At 38.0% G+C, this 23,093-nt stretch overlaps 1 protein-coding gene across 1 annotated transcript; it reads left to right on the forward strand.

Annotated features, from left to right (window-relative positions):
- The first annotated feature begins 1,408 nt into the window (after positions 1–1,408).
- Positions 1,409–23,063, forward strand: LOC135463548 (isocitrate dehydrogenase [NADP], mitochondrial-like). The gene is made up of 10 exons (XM_064740808.1): positions 1,409–1,497; positions 10,350–10,515; positions 12,116–12,276; positions 13,384–13,527; positions 14,548–14,684; positions 15,736–15,887; positions 17,851–17,963; positions 19,028–19,125; positions 20,069–20,161; positions 21,560–23,063. Exons 1-10 carry the CDS (start codon positions 1,462–1,464, stop codon positions 21,636–21,638), a joined length of 1,179 nt encoding a protein of 392 aa, XP_064596878.1. The 5' UTR covers positions 1,409–1,461; the 3' UTR covers positions 21,639–23,063.
- Positions 23,064–23,093: the final 30 nt, after the last annotated feature.

Below are 23,093 nucleotides of genomic sequence, written 5' to 3' on the forward strand. Positions count from 1 at the left end.
TGTGCACCTACTGTACATTTGCAACCGCTTATAATTATTAATTCAGTTAACACTGTATTTTATGAAAATCATAAATAATTGTTCATGATGTTTATCTCTAAAATAGTGTTATCGCAGCTGTCACTATTCACTGAGGAGAAACATAAACAAGTCAAGTAGTGAGCAAACAGATTTGGAGCTGGTTAAACTGTTGAACATGCTGTTTGGTGCAAACTTATTGCTAGCTGATGATGTAGGCCCATTGATATGTTTATATTCTGTAAATACATGCATGAATGAAAATGTGACCTGGAGAAAGGACATTTCAATGAATTATAATGATACATTTCAACAAGGTGATAAAGCATGAGCAATACTTCAGATAGCCTAAATATTATCACATATTGTAGAAGATTGTTGTTCCAGAGCATACAACCTACCTCATGTTAGCTTTATTTTTACAAATAAATATATTCTAGTTTAGTCTGGCTTGAGGAGAGATTTTTATGTTGTTTATTACGTAGCAGACATAATACGGAAAAACACCGTTGATGTTTTAAAGACTAAAATTCAGCTGAGGCTGTGTAAAATAGCTGTTTCATCTACATATATATTGTTCATGCTCAAACTGTAAACTAAATTGAAAACTTAATTTAGAGAGAGTAACACAGATAAGTTGACAGTTTGTTAAGTTTTGCATTTAGGCCCTTTAAACAATAAACAATTCGACGTTAAACCCCAAGCACTGACTAAACAATAAACAATGACGAAGTTGAAAATCGAAAAAACATTGCATATGTATGCAGCAATGTGCATTTTACAAACATATAAAAAAGGATAGAGAAATTATTGTGACATTTTATAAGAACATTGTATATAAGTGTATACTTTTTATCTAAAACAAGAATGAAGTTATTGTAATGAAATTAAAAAAAAAACTTAATATCTGGATCTAAAGGTGGAAATTGATAGTTTTATATGATTTATAAGATTGTTTCAGTCTTTACTGCCCCTAAAGATGGTTTTTAAATACTCAGCGTTGAAGGCATACTAAAGTGACTGTGATTGGTTGACAGCAAAAATAGGATTCCCAGGGATAAAGCATAAAGGCTTTATTAAAGGCTCATTACAATAAGTTGCATGAGTTAATGCACCATACCTTAAATTCAACTTAGTCCAAGGACAGCCTGCATGTTCTTGCCTCTCACAACAGCTAGTCAGCAATGATTCACCATCCCTTTAAATTGTAAGATACGAAAATTACTGCTAAATGTTATTCAACATCACTGTATATTTCACTGTTGTATTAGAAAGCATTAAAAAAAGTGAATTTTATTTTTAATGTAGAAAACAGTAAACTTATATAGTGATAAAATTGCTGTAGTAGGTTGATCAATTTTTTCCCCATATTTTCCACCTCCAGACTCCACCCAGAAGCGTATCGAGGTGAAAAATCCTGTCGTAGATTTAGACGGAGATGAGATGACCAGAATTATTTGGGAGAAAATCAAGGATGAGGTGAGTTATATTGAGAAAAAAAAATGGAGAAATCTGCGAAATCTATCCTAATTCTACTAATTTGAATGTGACCATGAAGCTTGCAGATGAGTAGAAGTAATGTCTGAGGACATCTTCAAACTTCATATTCTTAAATCTTTGAGTAGTGCTTATTTGACCGGTCCCAATAGCACAGTTGGTACAGCGTCCGGTTCGGGAGCAGTAGATCCAGGATCAATCCTGGTTCGAGTCACACCTAAGACCTTAAAAGACGAAGTTGTAACTTCCTTGCTTGGCATTTAGCATGAAGGGGATAGTGCAACATTACATGCAATCTAAGGATTCCTTTGTTGTCTTATGACTGAAAATTGTTAAGTATGTGTAGGATGTTAAACCCCAAGCCTTTTTTTTCACTCAGTAGTGCATATATAATCAGATGTAAATAAGAGTGGACTGTCAGAAATTCCAACAGATATACACTGTAGTTTTGCAATTTATTTACTCATTTATTTGATAGGAGTTTTAGTCCGAACTCAAGAATATTTCATTTATACGATGATGGCCAGCATAATGCTTTTTACAGTTTTTACAGTTAGTATAAAATCATTTAGATTGATCAGTTGCATTCAGATTTGTCCTCCCACGTGTTGAACAGTCAGGGAACAGGCTCTGTCACATGTATTTATCAAATGTAATGAAAAGTCAAATCATAGTGGAAATGAATCCAGTAATTGGCCATATCAAACATCTGAGACCTTGTGTATTTAAAACTATAATCTGAAGGCATTGAAAGTGAAAGTAGACTTTAAGTCTCAATACCAATCTCATCTGACACTGGTTTAGCCAAACACATAACCGATGAAATGTTGCCCCCGATTCAAGGTAATACTCACCTTATACCTGTACCTCCCACCAACTTTATTTACAGGTAATTACCTTAGTTATGATGTAGCAGCTGACACAGTATTAGCCTCCTGTCAAACAGCATCCGGTTCAGTTGCATGTAGCCCCTGAGAGTTTGGTAATTTCAACAAATAAAAAAAATAATCCATCCCAGGAAAGAGGACCTAGGATTGACAATGGGACTTTAGTATATGTGTACATGCATATGACAGGTTTTGGTAACTTTGTGTCAAATCACTTAGCTGTACTTGTTCATGACTTTTTAGCTCAAAAATTAAAGTAAAGTACAAAGTAAAGATCAGGTATTGTGAAAGAGGGGTGAAAGTGCCCATGCCCAGATAAGTTTTTGTGAACATACGTGTAGCTCCATTTTGAGAGTGAGTGGATCTTACTCATTGTTAAGGAGTGTGACTCCAACCAGGACACATATGAGGTGTGAGTTCAAACCCTCTCTTGGGAAGAGGGAAATTTTAAAAAAACTTTATTGATTTTATACTATTTTCTTCAAATAATGATTATAGTGTAGCTCTAGTATGTCAAACGGTAAGGGAAAAAAAAGCACTGATATTAATCATGTTTTTATTGGACTGTGAAACATAGATAACTATCTGTGCCTAATTTAGATCATTTTTAAGATATACGGGGTCAGTCTTCATGTAGCATGACATGACCAGTATTTATTCATTTTTATCTCTGCTCTAGAGCAGAACCGTTTGAATTTAATGAAACAGTGAAAGTCAGTGGTAGGGCAAATGCTTTGAGGTTATCTTAAAAAGTTTTGAGCTCAAAGTTGACATACATGTAGAGCACATAACATGAGGTGAATGTTCTATAGTTGATGTGCCATTTGTATATTAATTATATAAATTAGAAAATTCACAACTTAGTGTCTTAAGTGGTGGGGGGGGGGGGGGTCCCTCCGTGGCTCAGTTGGTCACTGTGAGTTCAAGTCCAGCTCATGCTGGCTTCCTCTCCGGCCGTAAGTGGGAAGGTCTGTCAGCAATCTGAGGATGGTCGTGGGTTTCCCCTGGGTGCTGCCGGGTTTCCTTCCACCATAATGTTGGCTGCCGTGGTATAAGTGAAATATTCTTGAGTACGGCGTAAAACACCAATTAAATAAATAAATAGTCCCTTAGGTTTTTGCATATATGTATTAAGCACAGTAACGTAAAGGAGATTTTCCATAGTTGATGCTCTGCATGTGTGTTAATCACCGTAAGCGATAAAATTCATGACCGTCACGTCTGTTTTGGTTTTTTTTTCATATTTCAGTTAAATGTTTCAGTACATCATGTATTGAGCTGAAATTTTGCATTCATGCTTCTCATAGAGGTGAACTGTTTGGCAGCCAACTCAAAATCTGAATGATCACACTTATTTATAGATGTTGGAATCCATTTTTATCTCAAGTTCTTTCACAAAAACCCCCTGAACGTGCCTTAATTGTTTTTTGACATGTTCATACACATCCTTTAAGGCTTAAGCAATGCCTCCAAATATTGACAACCGGGTGCAATTGAGGTCAAACATTAAAATAAACTATGTTGGCAAAGTTAAAACTGGGGTCAAACCCAGGTGTGTACAGAGTGCATGTTTTGTCACGATCATGTGTCATCAGCAAAGCAAGTTGTCAGGCTTGCAGCTTTGAGCCATCAGTGTTTGCCAAGATTTGTTGAGGAGTAAAGTATCTAGCCTGCAAGTCTTCAGCTTTTTCAACCACTAAAGCACATTTCTCAATGGAATTTACATGTGTATGCATACAAGTATTGTGTTAATGACACTGAAAGTCCTGTGTGTCACGAAAGATGGGACTTCATAAAACTGTGTAAATTACTTCTCTACACCCCATGTTTGTCTCGGAATTATTCAAAAAGTCGAAGTGTTTGAAAAAGTTGAAGAATTAGGGTAGCTGTCATAGATACATGTACATCCTCGCTTACTTCATAGTGTGTCCAACTATTGGACCGGATAGTCAGCTGCCTTACGAACAAGAGACCAGAGTTCAATACCAGTTCTGGTTAGGCGTTTTAGGTTTTGAAATTAGCCAGTTTTGTCATTCGTTAGTTTATGCCCAGCATACTGTAATTTAGGTGATAGATCAAGTACAGGTCTGCCTGGTGTCAACTTGCACATTAGTGTCATGTTTGATGTCTTGTCATGGTTTTCCATTGAGACAGCATTGTATTGGCCCACTGAAATATTGTAATATTGAAAAACCAAGCATTTATTTATTTATTTATTTGACTTTTGTTTTACGTACTTCTGCGTACTCAAGAATACTTCACTTATACGACGTCGGCCAGCATTATGGTGGTAGGAAACCGTGCAGAGCCTGAGGGGAAATTCACGACCATCTGCAGGTTGAAAACACTAAGCAAATAATTATATCTCAGCGAATTGATACACGATTCTCTTCTCGATATCAGTGGATAAATTGTGGATTTTACGAGATAGACAAAACATCTGTCAGTGTTTAGATGCTCCTTTTATTTAGTTTTCAACTGATAAAATCTTGCTATTTAGACGTGGAGATTGTACAGACTAAAATTCTGCTGAGGTTAGTACATGTATGTAGAAAAGCTGTTTAATCTTCTGTTCATGCAAATTGTTTATACTCAAACTGTATGACCCCACCCCCCTCTCCCCCCCACCCCCCAGGTTAGGCCCACGTCCCTCGCACCATAATCCTGGTGACCATTGTATAAGTGAAATATATGGCATAAAACAGCAGTCAAATAAATACAAATGAATGAAATGGTATGTTTGACCAGTTTACATGTAGATGTAAGTTTCATTCATGACCCCACCCCCTCTCCCCCACCCCCCAGGTTAGGCCCACTTTCCTCCCACCATAATCCTGATGATCATTCTATAAGTCAAATATATGGCCATAAAACAATGGCCGTGAAATAAGTATAAATGAATGAAATTGTATGTTTGACCAGTTAACACGTAGATGTAAGTTTGTAAGTTTAAGTCAGATTTGCTCATTTACCACTTTTAAAATTAGTTATTTTAGTGTTATAATTACCATTGAGTAGAAAAAAAATAATATCTTCTCGATATTGGTGGATAAATTATGGATTGTACAAGATAAACAAAACATCTGGCAGTGTTTGGATGCTCCTTTTGTGTAGTTTCCAACTGATAATCTTGATATTTAGATATGTGGGACAGCTACATTCACAAGGATTCTTCAGTCTTTGATAAAAACAGAATATAACCAGACTAAACCTGATCTGTACCTGATGTATATGTAGGTAATCTAAAGTAATCGGTGTACAGGTAGGTGTTAGCAGATAAAGGTAGACAAGTCCTTCAAAGTCCGGAAAAGTAGTTCGTTCTAGTATTTTATTTAGAAATACTTGAACTGAAGGCTTGTTGAAAGCACAGAAAGTTTGCTATGGAGAAGACCTGTACATTTATTATCTTTATCATCTTAAATAACTACCTGTTGCTCCTTTCCTCTTGCTACCGCTGTCACTGAGTTGAAGTCCAGGGCTCCCAAACTGTTGGCTGCCCAATCTAAACACGCTGTATTAAATCTAACAAGTAAATTAAACAAAAATATGATGGTTTACTATTGAAAAGGTAAGTTTTCATGTAAATTTCTTTCATTCACAGACTTAAACGGTCTTGGAAAGCATCGTTTTGAGTTGCATTTTTAAAATTTCTTTATGCACAGTCACAAATAGTCACTAATAAAGTTTGGGATCGGAACTTCTAGTGTTTTTCTGGATATGGCCCATGAGTTTGGTGTAAAACACCAATCAAATAAATAATAAAGAAATAAATCCCTGTTGAATACTGCATGTAGATAATAAATTGATCAGTTAATTAGCATAATGGTTCCTGTCCGTCAGTGTACAAATTAGGCTATATGTGTGTTGTCTGTTTTAGAACATGCGCATACAAGAACACTGGAATTGCTGTGCATGTTCTTTACTGATGAACGGTCTAGATGACATCGCAGAAATTACGAGAGCTGCAAGATGGTACATGTATCTCTTGAGCCTTGATTCTGCAGTTTCATGCAGCACTGCTCATCAGTATACATGCACACGGTATGAAGTGATTTCAGCAGGACATACATCCTCTTGTCTTCCTTCCGTCTGTCGCCATGATGTGGCTGAACTATTACATATGTGAGGTTGTCACAGCCAAGGTCCTTCTTTCCTTCCATATGTGTCTTAAAAATTGCCCAGAATAGTTTTACCTTAGAGTACGTGTGGAAATAAGTGTTGCAATAAATAATCGAAAGGTGCAAATCCACCATAAAGTAGCCATTTGAAACCGTTCACCCCTTTCGAAGAATCCATTTTTTCTCTCACGATTTCATGGGATTTGAATACCGGTGCTGCTCATGACCTCACAAGGTTCTCTCTGTATGCATTCTCAGGAGAAATAGAGATTTCATCTCTCAGGTATGGGTTAAACCTAAGACCTTACAGCTTCCTCGCGTGTTGTTCAGCATTAAGGGGATAGTGCAATGATTGGTTGAATAGTATCAGAACAGTGGCTTGGGTAGGGCAGCTTGCTTGCCTTCGGTAAGTCATCTCAGTGAAGCAGCACTAGATAAAAGAAATTTGTCCTGCAACAACGAGGCACATTACATGCACTCTAAGGATTCCTTATGTATGTAGGACGCTAAACCCTAAGCACTCACTCACTCACCCAATTACATTTGCATTCAGAAGCATACTGGAAGAAAATTTCTCTGTCTTTACAGAGACCCTCTTTCGCATTTCTGGCTAACTCCCTGGGTGCTTGATACAGCTGTTATCTATACACTGTGTGCTGCTATATAGAGATATCCTGTATATACAAGTATATATACCAGTATACTTGAGGTATTAATAAATGCACATGGTTAATGAATATACTGTATTCAGAAATTACTGCTATAAAGTTTGCAACGGTATAGATGTTCATCAACAAGTAACCAGATCAGGTACTAGTCATTTTAATGTGCTGGAAATTTTTAATTTATAATGTTGCACAGTTGGTCCGCATGGCTTGTCTGTCCCAAGGTCGTCTGGGATAAATGAAGGTCATTCAGATGTCGATTGAGTGTCTCCATATATTTCACTGGTGTTCATGTGACCTAAGGCTATAGACTCCCGGTGTAGGGTTTGTCTTTGTATTGCTAACGTCTATATGTACCTCAGACAAGATCTGTGTACACCTTCACGTACATGGAGACGCGACCGTAGTGTTCCTAATTTTCGTACATCTATGTTGTATACAAATCTTTATTTTCTCTGAGTGCAGGTTGAGTGCAAATTGTTTAGGAAATCTTCTTGGAAAGAATGAAGTCATTATGTTGGATTTTTGAGAAAGCTTTGACTTTTTGTCACTCTCCAGCCTACTATAAATGTGCTAGCCTGGGCTGGTTTACCTACATGTACTTCATAAGGCTGTTCAGATTGAAGCTTGCCATAACACGAAAGGCACATGTACAGTATGTAGGATGCATTTCTGTGAATTATCACAGAGATTAATTTTACAGTTAAAAAGTTTGATGTAGTTAAGGGAATCTTTATGTGGCAGTTAGTGAACCAAAGTGATGTATTATGCCAATTTAATAAAATGAGAACAGTGACTGTGAATATTACCATATGGCATCTCTGGTACGACTACAGTAATATTCTGCAGGTGTACAAAAAAACAAAAAAAATCTTGCTGGTGTATATGCATTTATATGCATATTATCTTGTGCACATATTTATGAATATGATAAATTGAAATTTAATCAAGGGAAAAAAAATAATTTGAACAAGGTATGAATAATATTCTTGCTGTTAATTAGTACGCATGTAGTAAGTCGGGACCTGAAACCCGCAGGTCTGTAAAACAGTAGTGCGTCTAGTCAATACCTGCCGTGTTCAGCTAACGGGCAGTTGATCATACGCCCCCTTAAACCTCTATAATGCATTCTGGGGCAACGCAAAGGGCATAGCGTAACTCGATCGGGCCTGATAGTGGGGTATCTATCAATAGAACATATCTGGAGTGTGTGATAATGTGGGTTATGCATGTACATGTGGTCTGGGACAGGCACCATATAGATGTGTGTAGCTATAGAGGCAATACCTTTGTCGTACACCTGAGAAACAGCTGTGTATGCACAACTGTTAATGATTTCAGGGATCAGGGATCCTCTGTGGAGTTAAGGATGTGTGTAATATATGTAGCAGAATTGCCGCGTGTCCTTAGAGGCTTGCTTGTACCTGCATTAAATTCTGCATATTTGCTAATTGCGACAGACACGTACAATTACATGCATGTTGTAATTAGTGAGAACTTTGGATTCAGTGTAAAAATGCTAATTTATTTTCAAAGTAATAAAGACAGCCTTCACCTTTTGAAGTTGTACATGTGGTATTGCTTATGGTACAAAAAAAAATACTCCTTTTCAAATTCAAAGTCATTGACGAATTAAGGCACCTTTATAACATGTTATGTCAAAAAAAATGCTAATTTAAAATTAAAAGACCTCAACTTGACAAGGTAGATAAACATCAATGTTGACAGGTTTCTCCATTTGCCCTAATTACTATCATTCTGTGGGGCAAATTTCATTACGGATCAATATGAAACACTATAGAGACAAAATACATTGAAAAATGGCTCTAAAACTAGAAAGCTTACAGTTGTATACAAAACTTGAAATGCTTCAATGCACAAAAACAGAATCCTGTTCTCACAGGATCATGCACATCATGTTTTCGTGCTTTTACCTGGATAGGTATCCGTGTAACTGACAGTGGCACATTAGCTAATCCACATCCGCCCTTAGGCAGATAAGTGTAAGTCTAAGATTTCCGTTTACACAGTGCAGTGATTCAGGGTTGTAGTTTCGTGCCTTGGGTCAGAGAATTTTATTGCTTTTTGCTGAAGATGGCAATTGACAAATTTGTCAGGTAAACATCGTCTACACTTGTGTGTGTAACCATATATACCTGTCTGAGCGTGCAGCAGAAACAGGCGCGCTTTTCCACATACAATTACATTACAGTTGACAAATGCACCAGGCATATCAAACAGTCGTAAATCCTCTGCGACTCTCGCAGCACCCAAATTGCTCTTACCAATTGACTCCATATATTTTAGAGTCTTGCTTGCAGAGCGTTTAAACTCTGGCTTGATTTACAATAGGCCAGTACACATGTACATTTAAGTACTGCCAAACCATGGGACTGTTATCCATAATGGTTCATACGCACATTAACGGGCCCCTACAGTTGGTAGAGCGTCCGTTTCAGGGCCGGTAGATCCAGGGTCAATCCTGGATCGGGTCACACCTAAGACCTTAAAAGAGGCAGCTGTAACTTCCTTGCTTGGTGTTCAGGGGATAGTGCAATGACTGATTGACGTCTATCAAAATAATGGCTCAGGTGACTCGGCTTTCTTGCCGTCAGTGTCATCTCAGTGAAGCAGCACTAGATAAGAGTGGTGGAAATCTGTCCTGCAACAAAGAGGCACATTACATGCATTCTAAGGACTCCTTCGTCGACACATGACTGAAAAATTGTTAAGTATAACGTTAAACCCCAAGCACTCGCTCACTCAATCATATGCACATCAAGTCCTTTAAGCAAAATTTGCTAAGCGGTTGAACACTTTAATATGCTGTATTGTTAAAATGATTTAGTTGCTAGTTTACTCTGAGCTATCCCGTTTCATAAACATGACCACCATTATACATGTACATGTATGGGTGCAAAAATTATAGAGAAAATCAGTTAACAAAATCAATGAATACAATGAATGAACCAAAAATCACCCAGTCAGCATTTGTGTAGTTTTGCCGTATTGTGTGTAATGTCCTGTGTAGCAGCCTCCACATGGACTTGCAGTTTTAGTTTTCCACTGTACTCAGTTTTTCCATTGCTGTTATTTTTCATGAATTCCAGAATGCTATGATATAATGCAATGACTTATGGTTTGAAATGTGGCCTTTGTTCCAGTTGATTTTCCCATACGTGAACGTTGATTGTAAATATTACGACTTGGGACTGCCTCACCGAGATGCCACTGACGATCAGGTGACCATCGACGCAGCCAATGCCATCAAAGAACACAGTGTTGGCATCAAATGTGCCACCATCACTCCAGATGAGGAAAGGGTCAAAGGTCAGTAGACTAGTATATATGAAATAAACTCTAATTCGTCAACCTTTTCACATGTTTTCAAGGTTTTTATTGAAGCTTATTCTGAAGGCTTTATTATGTGTAGACTGATAAAATTATACTTTTTCTGAAGTTCTCAAATTGGCCAATCCAACCAATGTAGTTTTTTATCCAAATCTAATTATTAATGAGCATAAATTGCACTGAAAATTTCTTTCATATGCGAAAAGGTTGAGGAATTAAAGTAAATATTTTTGAGGTGACTAGGTGTTAGTGGCAGTTGGTGTTTTTTTTTTTATGTTCATGTGGTCTTTCATGAAGTGTGTTGGAGATGTTCCACCATGGCATACACATTTAACACTAACTGTGGTGGGAATCTTGCCATTATACGTAGGAAAGTTTGTAAGTAACCTTGCCACAGATTGGTGTTTTTCTCTGGGCACTATAGTTTCCTCCTCTCCAGAAAACCCTCTCCCACCGTATACATGTAAATGAAACATTCTTGATCATGGCTTTACATCAGTTAGTATATTCAGTTGTAAAATTCCAGAAATTACCATCTAATCGCTTGAATTGTTACAGGTGTGACCATTATTTTCTTAATGCCCAAATTTTGAACTTATTTCATATGTAAAGCTTTGTGTCATGTGTGAAGCTTTGTGTCACGTGTGAAGCTTTGTCACGTGTGAAGCTTTATGTCATGTGTGAAGCTTTGTGTCACGCGTGAAGCTTTGTGTCATGCGTGAAGCTTTGTGTCATGTGCAAAGCTTTGTTACGTGTGAAGCTTTGTCACGTGCGAAGCTTTGTCACGTGTGAATCTATGTGTCATGCGTGAAGCTTTGTGTCATGCGTGAAGCTTTGGGTCACGCGCGAACCTTTGGGTCACGCACAAAGCTTTGTGTCACGTGCAAAGCTTTGTCACGTGTGAAGCTTTGTCACATGTGAAGCTTTGTGTCACGCACGAAGCTTTGTGTCACGTGCAAAGCTTTGTGTCACGTGCAAAGCTTTGTCACATGCGAAGCTTTGTCACATGCGAAGCTTTGTCACATGTGAAGCATTGTCACGTGTGAAGCTTTATGTCATGTGTGAAGCTTTGTCATGTGAAGCTTTGTGTCACGTGTGAAGCTTTCATTTGAGGTGTACTGTTTTATTCATAGAATTCAGTTTGAATGCATTTGCTATTCAAAGTGAAGATTGAGAAATGAGGACAGGTGAAAGATTTTCCACTTTAGGATAGCTACTTATGAATAGTTCTTGTAAGTGGGAATGTCTGTCAGCAACCTGCAGATGGTCGTGGGTTCCCCCCGGCTCTGCCCGGTTTCCTCCCACCATAATGCTGGCCACCGTGGTATAAGTGAAATATTCTTGAGTATGGCGTAAGACACCAATCGAATAAATATAAATAGTTTTGAATAAAGTGGATTCACAGTATTCTCAGTGAAATGGACAAATAAGCTGCAAGCTTAATTCAGCAACAGTGAAAACTGTTTCATAACTGACTTTTTTCCTTTTCACTTCAGTGCAGTGGGGTTTGAATGATCTTGTTTGTAATCTTGATTTCCACACGTGAATCTTATATTAGCACTTTTTTTTTCTCCTCCAGAGTTTAACCTTAAGAAGATGTGGCTCAGCCCAAATGGCACAATCCGAAATATCCTGGGAGGAACAGTGTTCCGTGAGCCAATTATCTGTAAGAACATTCCCCGTCTTGTCCCTGGTTGGACAGAGGCCATCATCATTGGCAGACACGCCCATGGAGACCAGGTAAAGCAGCATCATGTCAAAGAAGATTTAGCTGGTTAACAATTTGTTTCAGCGAAAAAACGGGATTTATTGATCTCCTGTAGCCAAAAATAAATGAACAAATTTTACGTTGGTAATAGTAATTGGCTCTGGACATTTCTGTTAAACATGTAGGAATGTTGGATAAGATTTAATGAAATTGCAAGGTTCAGATGAAATGCTGTGTCATTTATGTTTGTCTTTGGATACCGTTAGACCAGTTTGTAAGCATTGTAAAATGGTACTGTAATTCTTCAGAATGTTCTGAATGCATTATTTTGTGTAGATTGTTTTGTAAAGCGTGACAAGGCCCAATCCAGCCAATGTAGTTCTCCAAAATCCTCTTAAAAATGTGCATAAATTGCTCTGAAAGTTGCTTGTTAATGAGCTATAAGGTAGAGGAATGAGAGTAAATCTTCTTGCATGTTTTGAGCACTAGACTGATACAATTCTACTCTTTCATGAAGCTTAAGTACCCTAAACGACCTAAAATTTTGTTGATGACTCAGTTTCACATTTTCCCAGAACCTGGGAGTTCTGTTGGTTTTAGAAATGTACTTTGAGAGGTGTTTGAAAGTTGCATGTACAGTGATATCCTGCTGGGAAAGTGTAAATTTTAGCACCAGAAGTAATATCTCATGACATTTATTTTCCTCCAAAAATGCTCTTTTGTGGTCGAATTTTTAGGTCATTTAAGTTAGTCTATTTTTATTGCCAAATCAGATCAATAAGCAGATATAAATATTGCTCCATCTTCAGTTTTGTTTGAATGATTGGTTATTTTCTTTTCTCAAGTATTTTTGTTAACAGTTGGAGCTTTATATATACTACTTAAGACTCCTAGTTTTACGTGGGTTCAATATTATCAGTGAAGTCAAGGTTACGGGTAAACACTACCAATGATTGGCTCCTGTATACATAAACATTACACTGTATACCATTTATATTTTTTTCAAATAAAGAGGTTAGTCGCTTGATAATGATCCCAGCATGTGGATCGAAAGCTTGTGAAACCTTTGTTACATTTACGTGGTGATATCTTGACTTCATTATTATATTATAGTTTGACCTTTGTTTGTCTTTCTTTAGTACAAAGCCACAGACTTTGTTGTGACCGAGCCTGGAACCTTTGAGATGGTTTTCACACCTGCCAAAGGTGGCGAGGTGAAAAAGATGAAGGTGTTTGACTTCAAAGAAGGCGGAGTCGGCATGGGAATGTACAACACAGATGAGGTACAGAAATAGCGACGAGCACTTATCTACCACACGTATGATATTCCTGTATTATTTCTTGAATGGGGAGGCGGCATATTTTTTAATCCCGCGAGGTCCTGCGAGTGTGAAGCAGGACTTTATGCCATTAGTACGTCAAAAATGGATTGTAGCGGGACATCTACAATGTATCAGTCTTCATTGTATCATGATACTGTTTTCAATGTGATGTGATTATGATGAGCTGGGAAAGGAAGATTTGATGTCAATAAAATTGCGTCAAGGACCTTCTGTTCGGCATTTTATAGGTCCCTGTGATGGCATGTGACATTGTGTTTCGGTCAGTAATCTTTTTGGTTTTAACCACAAATGTACGGAAAAATTCACATTGATTGTAGTTATGCGAGCAGAACAGAAATGAGTTCATGTTAAAATTTAGAGTTATCCCCCTTTATATGATAGTGTTTTTTTCAAATCAAGAAGGAATTTGAAGAATTACTTCACTTCACAGTTTGAAATAGGACGATCATGTGTATTTCGATCATCAACTGCAAACTTGATGTCTTTGAAATTCACATTGCCATTATTCAGAGGTAATTTTGCTCAGTGTTTGCATTCTTAACTGAGTGGAAACTAGATTTTATATTGATGGCACTGTCCACACACATAATGAAGCCTGAAAGATTACCAGTTGCATTTTTGTAAAAAGAAAAAAAAAGAAATCATGGTTCAGATTTAAGGAAACAGTTAAAAACGCACACTGTTCAATTGATTTTGAAACTGTGCCCAGATTTTCTAATGTGCCCAGATTTTTGTAAATTACAAGTAAGAAAACAATGAAACCAATAAATGTATGTAATGAATCCAAAGATTCTCAGTTGCATTTTTGCACAAAAAATTATTATATTTTGTTTAAAAGAGATTATTTCAACTGACCATGTATGTATCTTTGAGATGTTGTTGATGTTTGTTTGTTACTGCTGAACAGTGCAGCCCATGACCAAACCTTCTTAACAAGAATAACTGTTGTTGTTGTTTCAGTCAATTCGTGGCTTTGCACACAGTTGTATGCAATATGCTTTGATGAAGAAATGGCCGCTCTACATGAGCACAAAGAACACAATCCTGAAACGTTATGACGGACGCTTCAAGGACATATTTGAGGAGATTTACCAAAGGTTTGTGGCCCTTTCTAACAATCAGATTTTTTCAAATCTTTTTTTGGCTGGACATACCGGCTGGGAAGGTCTGCCAGCAACATGTGGATAGTCATAGGTCTGACCTGGACTCTGCCTGCCTTCATCCCACCATTATGGTGGCTGCTGTCACATAAGTGAAACATTGAGTACAGTGGGCTCTGCCTGTCTTCATCCCACCATAATGTTGGCTGCTGTCGTATAAGTGAAACATTGAGTACAGTGGGCTCTGGCCAGTTTCCTCCCACCATAATGTTGGCTGCTGTCGTATAAGTGAAACATTGAGTACAGTGGGCTCTGCCCAGTTTCCTCCTACCATAATGTTGGCTGCTGTCGTATAAGTGAAACATCGAGTACAGTGGGCTCTGCCCAGTTTCTTCCCACCATAATGCTGGCCGCCGTCGAATAAGTGAAATATGCGAGTACAGCATAAAACACTAATCAGATAAACAAATAAATGAAATATTTTAAATGGTAGATTTTACACAGTAGCTAATATGTTTTTGCATGGTTGACCCAAACTTAACATGCTCTTGATTGGTCAGTTCATGCAAAGCTATGCAAGATAATGTATTTACCACATTTTGTGGTACCACAACTTTCTTAATTTTCCTTGAGGATTTCTTCCATTCCACATTGTACTGCATGGAGGTTTTGTAAATGTGTGGCCCATGTATTGAAAGACATTTGTTAGTACCTACATTTGAAAAAAAAAAAGAAAAAAAAAATACCTGAAGAAAATTTGATATCTTCACAACACTTGCCTTACCTTATTATGAAAACTTTTGTTAAAGCCCTGCTCACAGAATATAATGTGATCTCAAAGTGCTGAATGGGTGTGAATTTTTGTCGCATTTTGCTGTCGGCTGTCAAAATCTGGATTGCTTGTGGCTGGTCATAGACATTTTGGTCCTTTACCTGTGGGTTGAGTTGCCCTCTCCCCTCATTACCCTGCATTAAGATTTGTTTTACTCACTAGAAGCTGAAATAATTTTAATTCTGTATGATATTGAATTGAATTTTTTTTTGGCAGCAAGTACAAGGGTGATTTTGAGAAGAACAAGATCTGGTATGAACATCGTCTCATTGATGACATGGTTGCCCAGGGCATCAAGTCTTCCGGCGGATTTGTGTGGGCGTGCAAGAACTACGACGGTGACGTGCAATCTGATGTCGTCGCTCAAGGTGGGTCAGCGCCACTGGTCAGAGTGGTTGTCTATGGGCATTGTGATTGTCAACAGTTATTGTGATTGTCAACAGTTATTGTGATTGTCAACAGTCATTGTGATTGTCAACAGAGAGAGTGGTTGTCTACGGGCATTGTGATTGTCAACAGACGACATGGTTGTCTACCAGCAGCCTATTTGGCAACACATTTGGCAGTGTTTCAGGTCAGTCATCACAAATATGCATGTGTATCATGCAAATATGACAATTTCAGACACATAAATGACTATTATTGGATATATTTTATCCATTTCCATACTGTATGGCAATATCTGTGAATGGAATTCATTTTATTTCAGACTTTTAATTTAAGTCATGTTTGATGACCTTGAATTTTGCCAAGGTCATGGGTCTGAAGAACTTGAAAAACCCCAGATACATTTTGACCCCAGATAGAGCAACTGTAATCTTTCAAAAGGCTGGAGGTGGTGGTATTGCCTTGTAAATACACAATATTTATTACAATAAGTGAAAAAGGTTCAGACTCCCAGACTAAAACATAGTGCCCAAAGTAGTTAGTTGCATGTACCGAAACAAAGAGGGAAGATCTTCACGACCCCCTTGGTCGTAGTTGGCTAGAGATGGCCTTCCTTCCACTGAGTTCAGACATTGTGATATAGTTTACTCGTTGCTTACCAATCAAGTTTCCTCCTCCACTATTGTCGTACAAATGGTATAATTTGAATTACAACGTAAAAAAAAAAAACATACCCAAACACAGGTCACTGGTAATGTCTGTTTGGTGTGGTGTCTAATATGATTGCATGATGCAGAGTATGTTTGTGATTCATGAGTTTTTGGGCTGGAGGCAGTTGATGTATATCTAGTTATGACAGCAGCTACCGCATCAGTGTGCGACGAATGCTGCTGTGAGTTCACAATGAGGAAATGACAAAGTCAATCCATGGGTTGATTACTGCTGCTTTATTAGAACTGTTATTCGTTGTGTAGGTATACCGTTTGAGCAAATTCGCACGCTCCACAAAACTATACATCAATCCGGTTCAAAAAGCTCCTTACACGTGAAACTAAAAACAAAGAACGATATTATATTTAGCGCACAATCGTTTATCTGAATTTACGTCATTAAAGTCACAAAAAGTGGACAAACTGTGACATCTCCTGTCAGTTATCAATAACTTCAACTTCTACGCAGATTCACACTCATTGTACACTTAGGTAACATAAAATAAACATGTTTACAGAGTAAAAACATTATCTGAGCTAATCCTGAGAAATACATACCACCACGGATCCTCAAAACCTCGCAACAACCCAAGTTCTGAGCTGCCGTGACAACCAAAAGACACTCGATGTCGTTTTCATGGCACCTACGTCACAGAACGAAGTCGCAAAGGGGTGACAACTCCCTATCTGTATTGACTACAGTAACACTAGTACTCAGCACAAGTAGTACACTCACTTTTGCACTGTGTTATACAGAATTACACACATTGATCTAAGGCGTGACAGCAAGTTGATTTCCTCTCAACCAGATAGAATGTACAAACGGACTGAAATAGAAGACATTTGAAATGGATTACAAATGGTGTGGAACTCGCGTCACGAAGAAACATGAATGTGATGCAGCACAGTTGAGCTTGGTATTTTACAGTTGTTGTCATCGGGTGCGATACTAAGTACTGTTGTTGAACCCTAGGTGCTTTGGTTTTATCCAGTCAGTTACAGGGGGTGTAATAATTTAAGGTATCATGTGATTTAGTGGTATCCTGTGTAGTTTGCACTCATGTAGGAAGAATATTGTTACATGAATGTGTTTTGTTGCTAGATTACTGGTCAAATCTGTCAAACACGTCGTCCTTTTTGGCATAGTGTATAGTGGAGTTTTTCTGCGAGTGAATGGCATGCGGTGTAGTGTGAAAAATGATAGTGTTTTTATACTGATCTGTTGTGTTGCCAGGTTATGGGTCGCTGGGTCTGATGACTAGTGTGTTGATGTGCCCCGACGGAAAGACGATTGAGGCAGAGGCTGCGCACGGAACTGTCACAAGACATTACAGAGAACATCAAAAGGTAATAAAAATAAGAAATGTTGGTTTTCAGCTAAGGGGAAAACACATTGTAATGCTTATCAAAATGGATCATTTTGAATTGAAATGGTTTGTTTTGATCTAGATTGTACATTTATGGCGGTGGCTGGTTCATTTATTTTGATATGCTTGCTCATTTTGTATTGGGATGCTTCCTGAGTTTGTATTGGGGTGCTTTCTCATTTTGTATTGGGATTCTTGCTCATTTTGTATTGTTCATCTTATATTGGGGTGCTTGTTCATTTTGTATTGGGATGCTTGCTCATTTTGTATTGGAAAGCTTGCTCATTTTGTGTTGGGATACTTGTTCATTTTGTGCTAGGATGCTTGCTCATTTTGTATTGGAAAGCTTGCTCATTTTGTATTGGAAAGCTTGCTCATTTTGTATTGGAAAGCTTGCTCATTTTGTATTGGGGTGTTTGATCATTTTGTATTGGGATGCTTGCTTAGTTTGTATTGGGATGCTTGCTCATTTTGTATTGGGATGCTTGCTCATTTTGTATTGGGGTGTTTGATCATTTTGTATTGGGATGCTTGTTCAGTTTGTATTGGAAAGCTTGCTCATTTTGTGCTAGGATGCTTGCTCATTTTGTATTGGGGTGCTTGATCATTTTGTATTGGGATTCTTGCTCAGTTTGTATTGGAAAGCTTGCTCATTTTGTATTGGGGTGCTTGCTCATTTTGTATTGGGGTGCTTGCTCATTTTGTATTGGGATGCTTGCTCATTTTTTATTGGGATGCTTGCTCAGTTTGTATTGGGATGCTTGCTCATTTTGTGTGGGGATACCTGTTTATTTTGTATTGGGGTGTTTGCTCATTTTGTATTGGGATACTTGCTCATTTTGTATTGGGATGCTTGCTCATTTTGTATTGGGATGCTTGCTCATTTTGTATTGGGATGCTTGCTCATTTTGTATTGGGGTGCTTGCTCATTTTGTATTGGAAAGCTTGCTCATTTTGTATTGGGATATTTGTTCATTTGTGATGGGATGTTTGCTCATTTTGTATTTCTCTATTCTCTATCTCTGTTGGTTCTTGCGTTTCCAGGGCAACCCAACCAGTACCAATCCAGTGGCCAGTATCTTCGCATGGACTCGCGGATTGGAACATCGTGGAAAGCTTGACAACAACAACGATCTGATCAAGTAAGTGACTGGTTGTTGATTTATCCAAGTGAAAAGTTTCACTTACATAGACAAGAGGGGTCAGAAAGTGGAAGTGTCATAATGCAGATGTCCTGAAAAGTTGCGCGGAATACCAGACGTCCAACTACAAATCCTCTGTTGAGAAGAAAATACAACAAATAATGTAACTTTAGAATAGTGATGAAAGCAGCCACAAACATTTTGTTCTGAAGTGCTTGGTAAATTTCTTGGAGATTATGGGATCCACCATATTAGAGAAACTGGAAACATGTGTCATCCTTATCACATGGTTGAATGGGGAAAGAGGGTTCATATGATGTCAACAGAAATAGCTACCTGCTTGAGTGACAGAAATCTCTTGTGACTAATTAGAATTGCTAAGAGGGCTGCTTTTTTGATGATGTCAATGTGCATGGTGGTGTTGACTTTTAAATGCTATTCTGCATTATGCATCATCACGAGAACAGAATGGCATATAAATTCTTTTTAAACTTTGTCCCCGTTTTCCTTTCAGCATAATGCTGGCCGCTGTTGTATAAGTGAAATATTCCTGAATACGGCATACAAAACACCGATCAAATAAATAAATAAATAAATTTAAAACAAATGTAAACAATTCTTTATTAGAGGTGTAATTTTACGAACAGAAGCCAGTTTCACCTTGGTTTCTTTGCTGCTTATAATCTGACGTAAAAGTTTAGGTGATATTACAGAATGTGTGTACAGAATTATGAGTACTATCACAGCAAGAGATTTATATTGTTTGTTCACATACTGCCTTGTCTACACGAGACAAACGTGACCAGGTTATTCAGACTGCAATGCACAGTTAAAGGAACAGAACATCTGACTTCAATCCAGTTTACACTGGACTTTGGTGGAGTGGAAGTCATTACGAAAATATCAAATATTCTTTCGTCATATTTATTTTTTCTTTTTTCAGATTCGCTGGTGGTCTGGAGAAGGCATGTGTGGAAACTGTTCACAGCGGAAAGATGACAAAGGATTTGGCAGGCTGCATCTATGGCATCAAAAAGTAATTCATTGATCAATAAACCAGTCTTCTCTTTACCTCAGGGGTCTCTCATTTGATTGATGTTTTTATGCTGTACTCAAGAATATTTCACTTGTATGACGGAGGTTTGAGTCTCTCAGGTTCTTAGTGGACTGAACGGGTGTTCTTGCTGCAGTCAATTAGCTCCTGGGCAATAAGATCACGAGTTTAAATCCGCTTTGTGCTGTTTGTATGTCAGCAAATATTGTTGACTCTAGGCACTACGATCACTAGTTCAAATCCAGCTTATGCTATTTCCATTACCGAGGTGGTTAGCATACCAATGACCCAGAAACCTCCCACCAATGGGGTCGCTGTGAGTTCAAGTCTAGCTCATGATGCCGTACGTGGGAACGTTTGTCGGCAGCCTGCCAATCAAATAAATAAATAAAATCCAGCTTATGCTATTTTCCAACTAGGAAATTTGTTTGGTAGCTGACAATGAGCTCTGGGAGCTCTAGTTTCCTTCAGTCATATACTGCATATCAAAACAAGTTTAAAACAGCAACTTTATGTTTTTACAAAAGCTGAAATATCAGTATTTGCAACATTATCACACGTTTAGAATATTTAATGCTAAATGGACACTTGTCAAAGAATCACACAGAATAACATGGAAGGACTTGCAGTATTATTGGGTGTCAAAAATAATTACTTCTTGAATTGTTTTTTTGTGATACGTGTCCTGTTTTGAGATTACAAGCCATTTGTTTTGATGTCTTGAGGTTACTTGCCAGTGATCTGTACTAGATGTACTAGATTTCTCTTGTGGGGCCTCCATTGACGATGTTTGGTTAGCAAGCAAGCCAGGCACAATAGCCCAGGAGCATCTCAGCAATGCGGTCACCGTGAGTTCAAGTCCAGGTCTTTGCTGGCTTCCTCTCCGGCCGTATGTGGGAAGGTTCTGCAGCAACCTGCGGATGGTCGTGGGTTTCAACCTGGGTCCGCTTGGTTTCCCCAGGGCTCTGCTCAGTTTTCTCCCACCGTAATGCTGGCGGGCGTCATATAAGTGAAATTTTTTGAGTACGCCGTAAAACACCAAGCAAATAAATAACTATACTTCTTGTTCGTTTAGATGTAAGATATATTGATGTGCTCATGTGTGATTCTAGTTAATATGCTGAACAGCTTAGCATAATAAATAAGCAAAGTGTCTCATTTTGACGATTTAAATACTTTGGCAAATGTCTCCTGCAGATGACTTAAAGACAAAATATTGAGATCGTCAAAATGAATTTCTTCAGAGATACTTTGCTTATTTATCACGTGTTATTCTGTGTTCAGCTAAAAAATACACAAGAAAAAAAAATGTAAAAATGGCATGTAACCCCATGGTTGTGAAATGAATGAGTGAGGATGGCATTGCTTTCTGTTTTACAGTGTGACACCAGACCAGTATCTAAACACCATGGATTTCCTTGGGGCCATACGAGAGGAGTTTGATCGTCAAAACAAGTGATGATAGAAAACATTAGGCAACTTGTTTCTTTTTCTTTTTTTAGTCTGGACAAACCGGGTGCATTGTAGTGAATTTTTAACCTGTAGACTTTACTTCCTGCACAGAATCTGTATCAGCCTAACCAGAGTGCTCGCTTCACCGTCAACCTCAGAAACGTAACGGTCTTCGCTCCATTCTGAGGCTGGCCACGATGACACAGTAATCTCAGAAGAAAGATTCCCTAAACTTTCATTTTTTCTCATTGTCATTGTCTTGTTGTTACTGTAGGTGGAACTGTTTCAGTTCCCTTAGGAGCAAGGTCTCAAGAATGATGGTTGCCTTGACAATTGTCTACAGGGCCCGCAACACCAGCAAACTTAATCAAGTTCTACTTAAAAATATGCATGACTGATCGGATTGAAATCTATAAACAACGAAAATACAGTGCTTGTGGTTATTTGAAAACATTGTCACCAGTTTCACCTGACCAATCAGGAAAGGTTTCTCTTCAAAGGTGGCCATTGATTGGTCAGTCAAGGCTGGTTTGTGCTCACAGTTACATTACTGGTAGACATGTACCTTCTCCATTATGTAGTCTTAGTTGTTATGGAAACTGGCCTATCCATTTTTCTTCTGAACAGGGTGGGAAGGTGAGTGTGAATAAGTTTGGTATTCAATGCTGTACAGAGCTTGTTTTTGTATGATGTATCATATAGTGTGCTGTATTTGAGTGTTTTTGGCCAATTCAAGGTTTCGTTTTTAAAGCGTTACCGGTGGTTATCTTGCGTGAATCAAGCTTCAGGTCTGTATTTATATTCTCCTTTTTATAGGCAGCTTGTCACTCATGTTTTCATATTTTCAGAATCACTAGAAGAAAAAAGTAATTTTTAATCAAGTGCTGAAATATGTTAAACATGAAAGCAGACATTGTAATATTTAGATACCTCTATTTACAAATGATCCAGACAAGTGTTCATGGGAAATCCAGTACCTGTAGCATTGTATTAATCAAGATGTGTTGTGCAGGATGCTGCCACAGTTTAATGAATTTGTGGCAATCTTTGGAAGGTTCTGGTTTTAAATATGCTCCAAATCCAAAGGATGACCTCTGCATGGTTCAAGGACATGTAATCTGAACTTTATTATGAAATTGTTACGGAGAGAAATTGGGATCGAATGGAAATAATTGTTGCAAACCTAACCTGACCTATTGCACAATTTTCAGCAAGTTTATTTTGTGATAGATCATCCAAAGATGAGGATGGAGGGGGGAGATAGTGGGATTTTCAGGTGATTGGGACAGACCTATATTGATGCAAAAGTGTCCTTAAAACAGTGTTGAGAAACGGTTGCATCTGCAGAAGTACTAGTAGTGCTGAGAAAATAGTGTTCTGTAATGGCAGGTTGAAAGCTGAAGATCTGGAATAAACTGGTGTTATTTCAGAATGTTATGTTTTGACTCTTTCTTCCATCAGA

The sequence above is a fragment of the Liolophura sinensis genome, chromosome 3, assembly GCF_032854445.1.
Source record: "Liolophura sinensis isolate JHLJ2023 chromosome 3, CUHK_Ljap_v2, whole genome shotgun sequence".
Lineage (NCBI taxonomy): Eukaryota > Metazoa > Mollusca > Polyplacophora > Chitonida > Chitonidae > Liolophura > Liolophura sinensis.

Excerpts from the sequence above, each read along its gene's own strand:
- LOC135463548 (XM_064740808.1), top strand. The coding sequence starts at position 1,462 with ATGACCAGAATTATTTGGGAGAAAATCAAGGATGAG. Across the intron at positions 10,516-12,115 it reads AGATGAGGAAAGGGTCAAAG|AGTTTAACCTTAAGAAGATG; the intron begins GTCAGTAGACTA and ends TTTCTCCTCCAG. Across the intron at positions 14,685-15,735 it reads TTTGAGGAGATTTACCAAAG|CAAGTACAAGGGTGATTTTG; the intron begins GTTTGTGGCCCT and ends TTTTTTTGGCAG.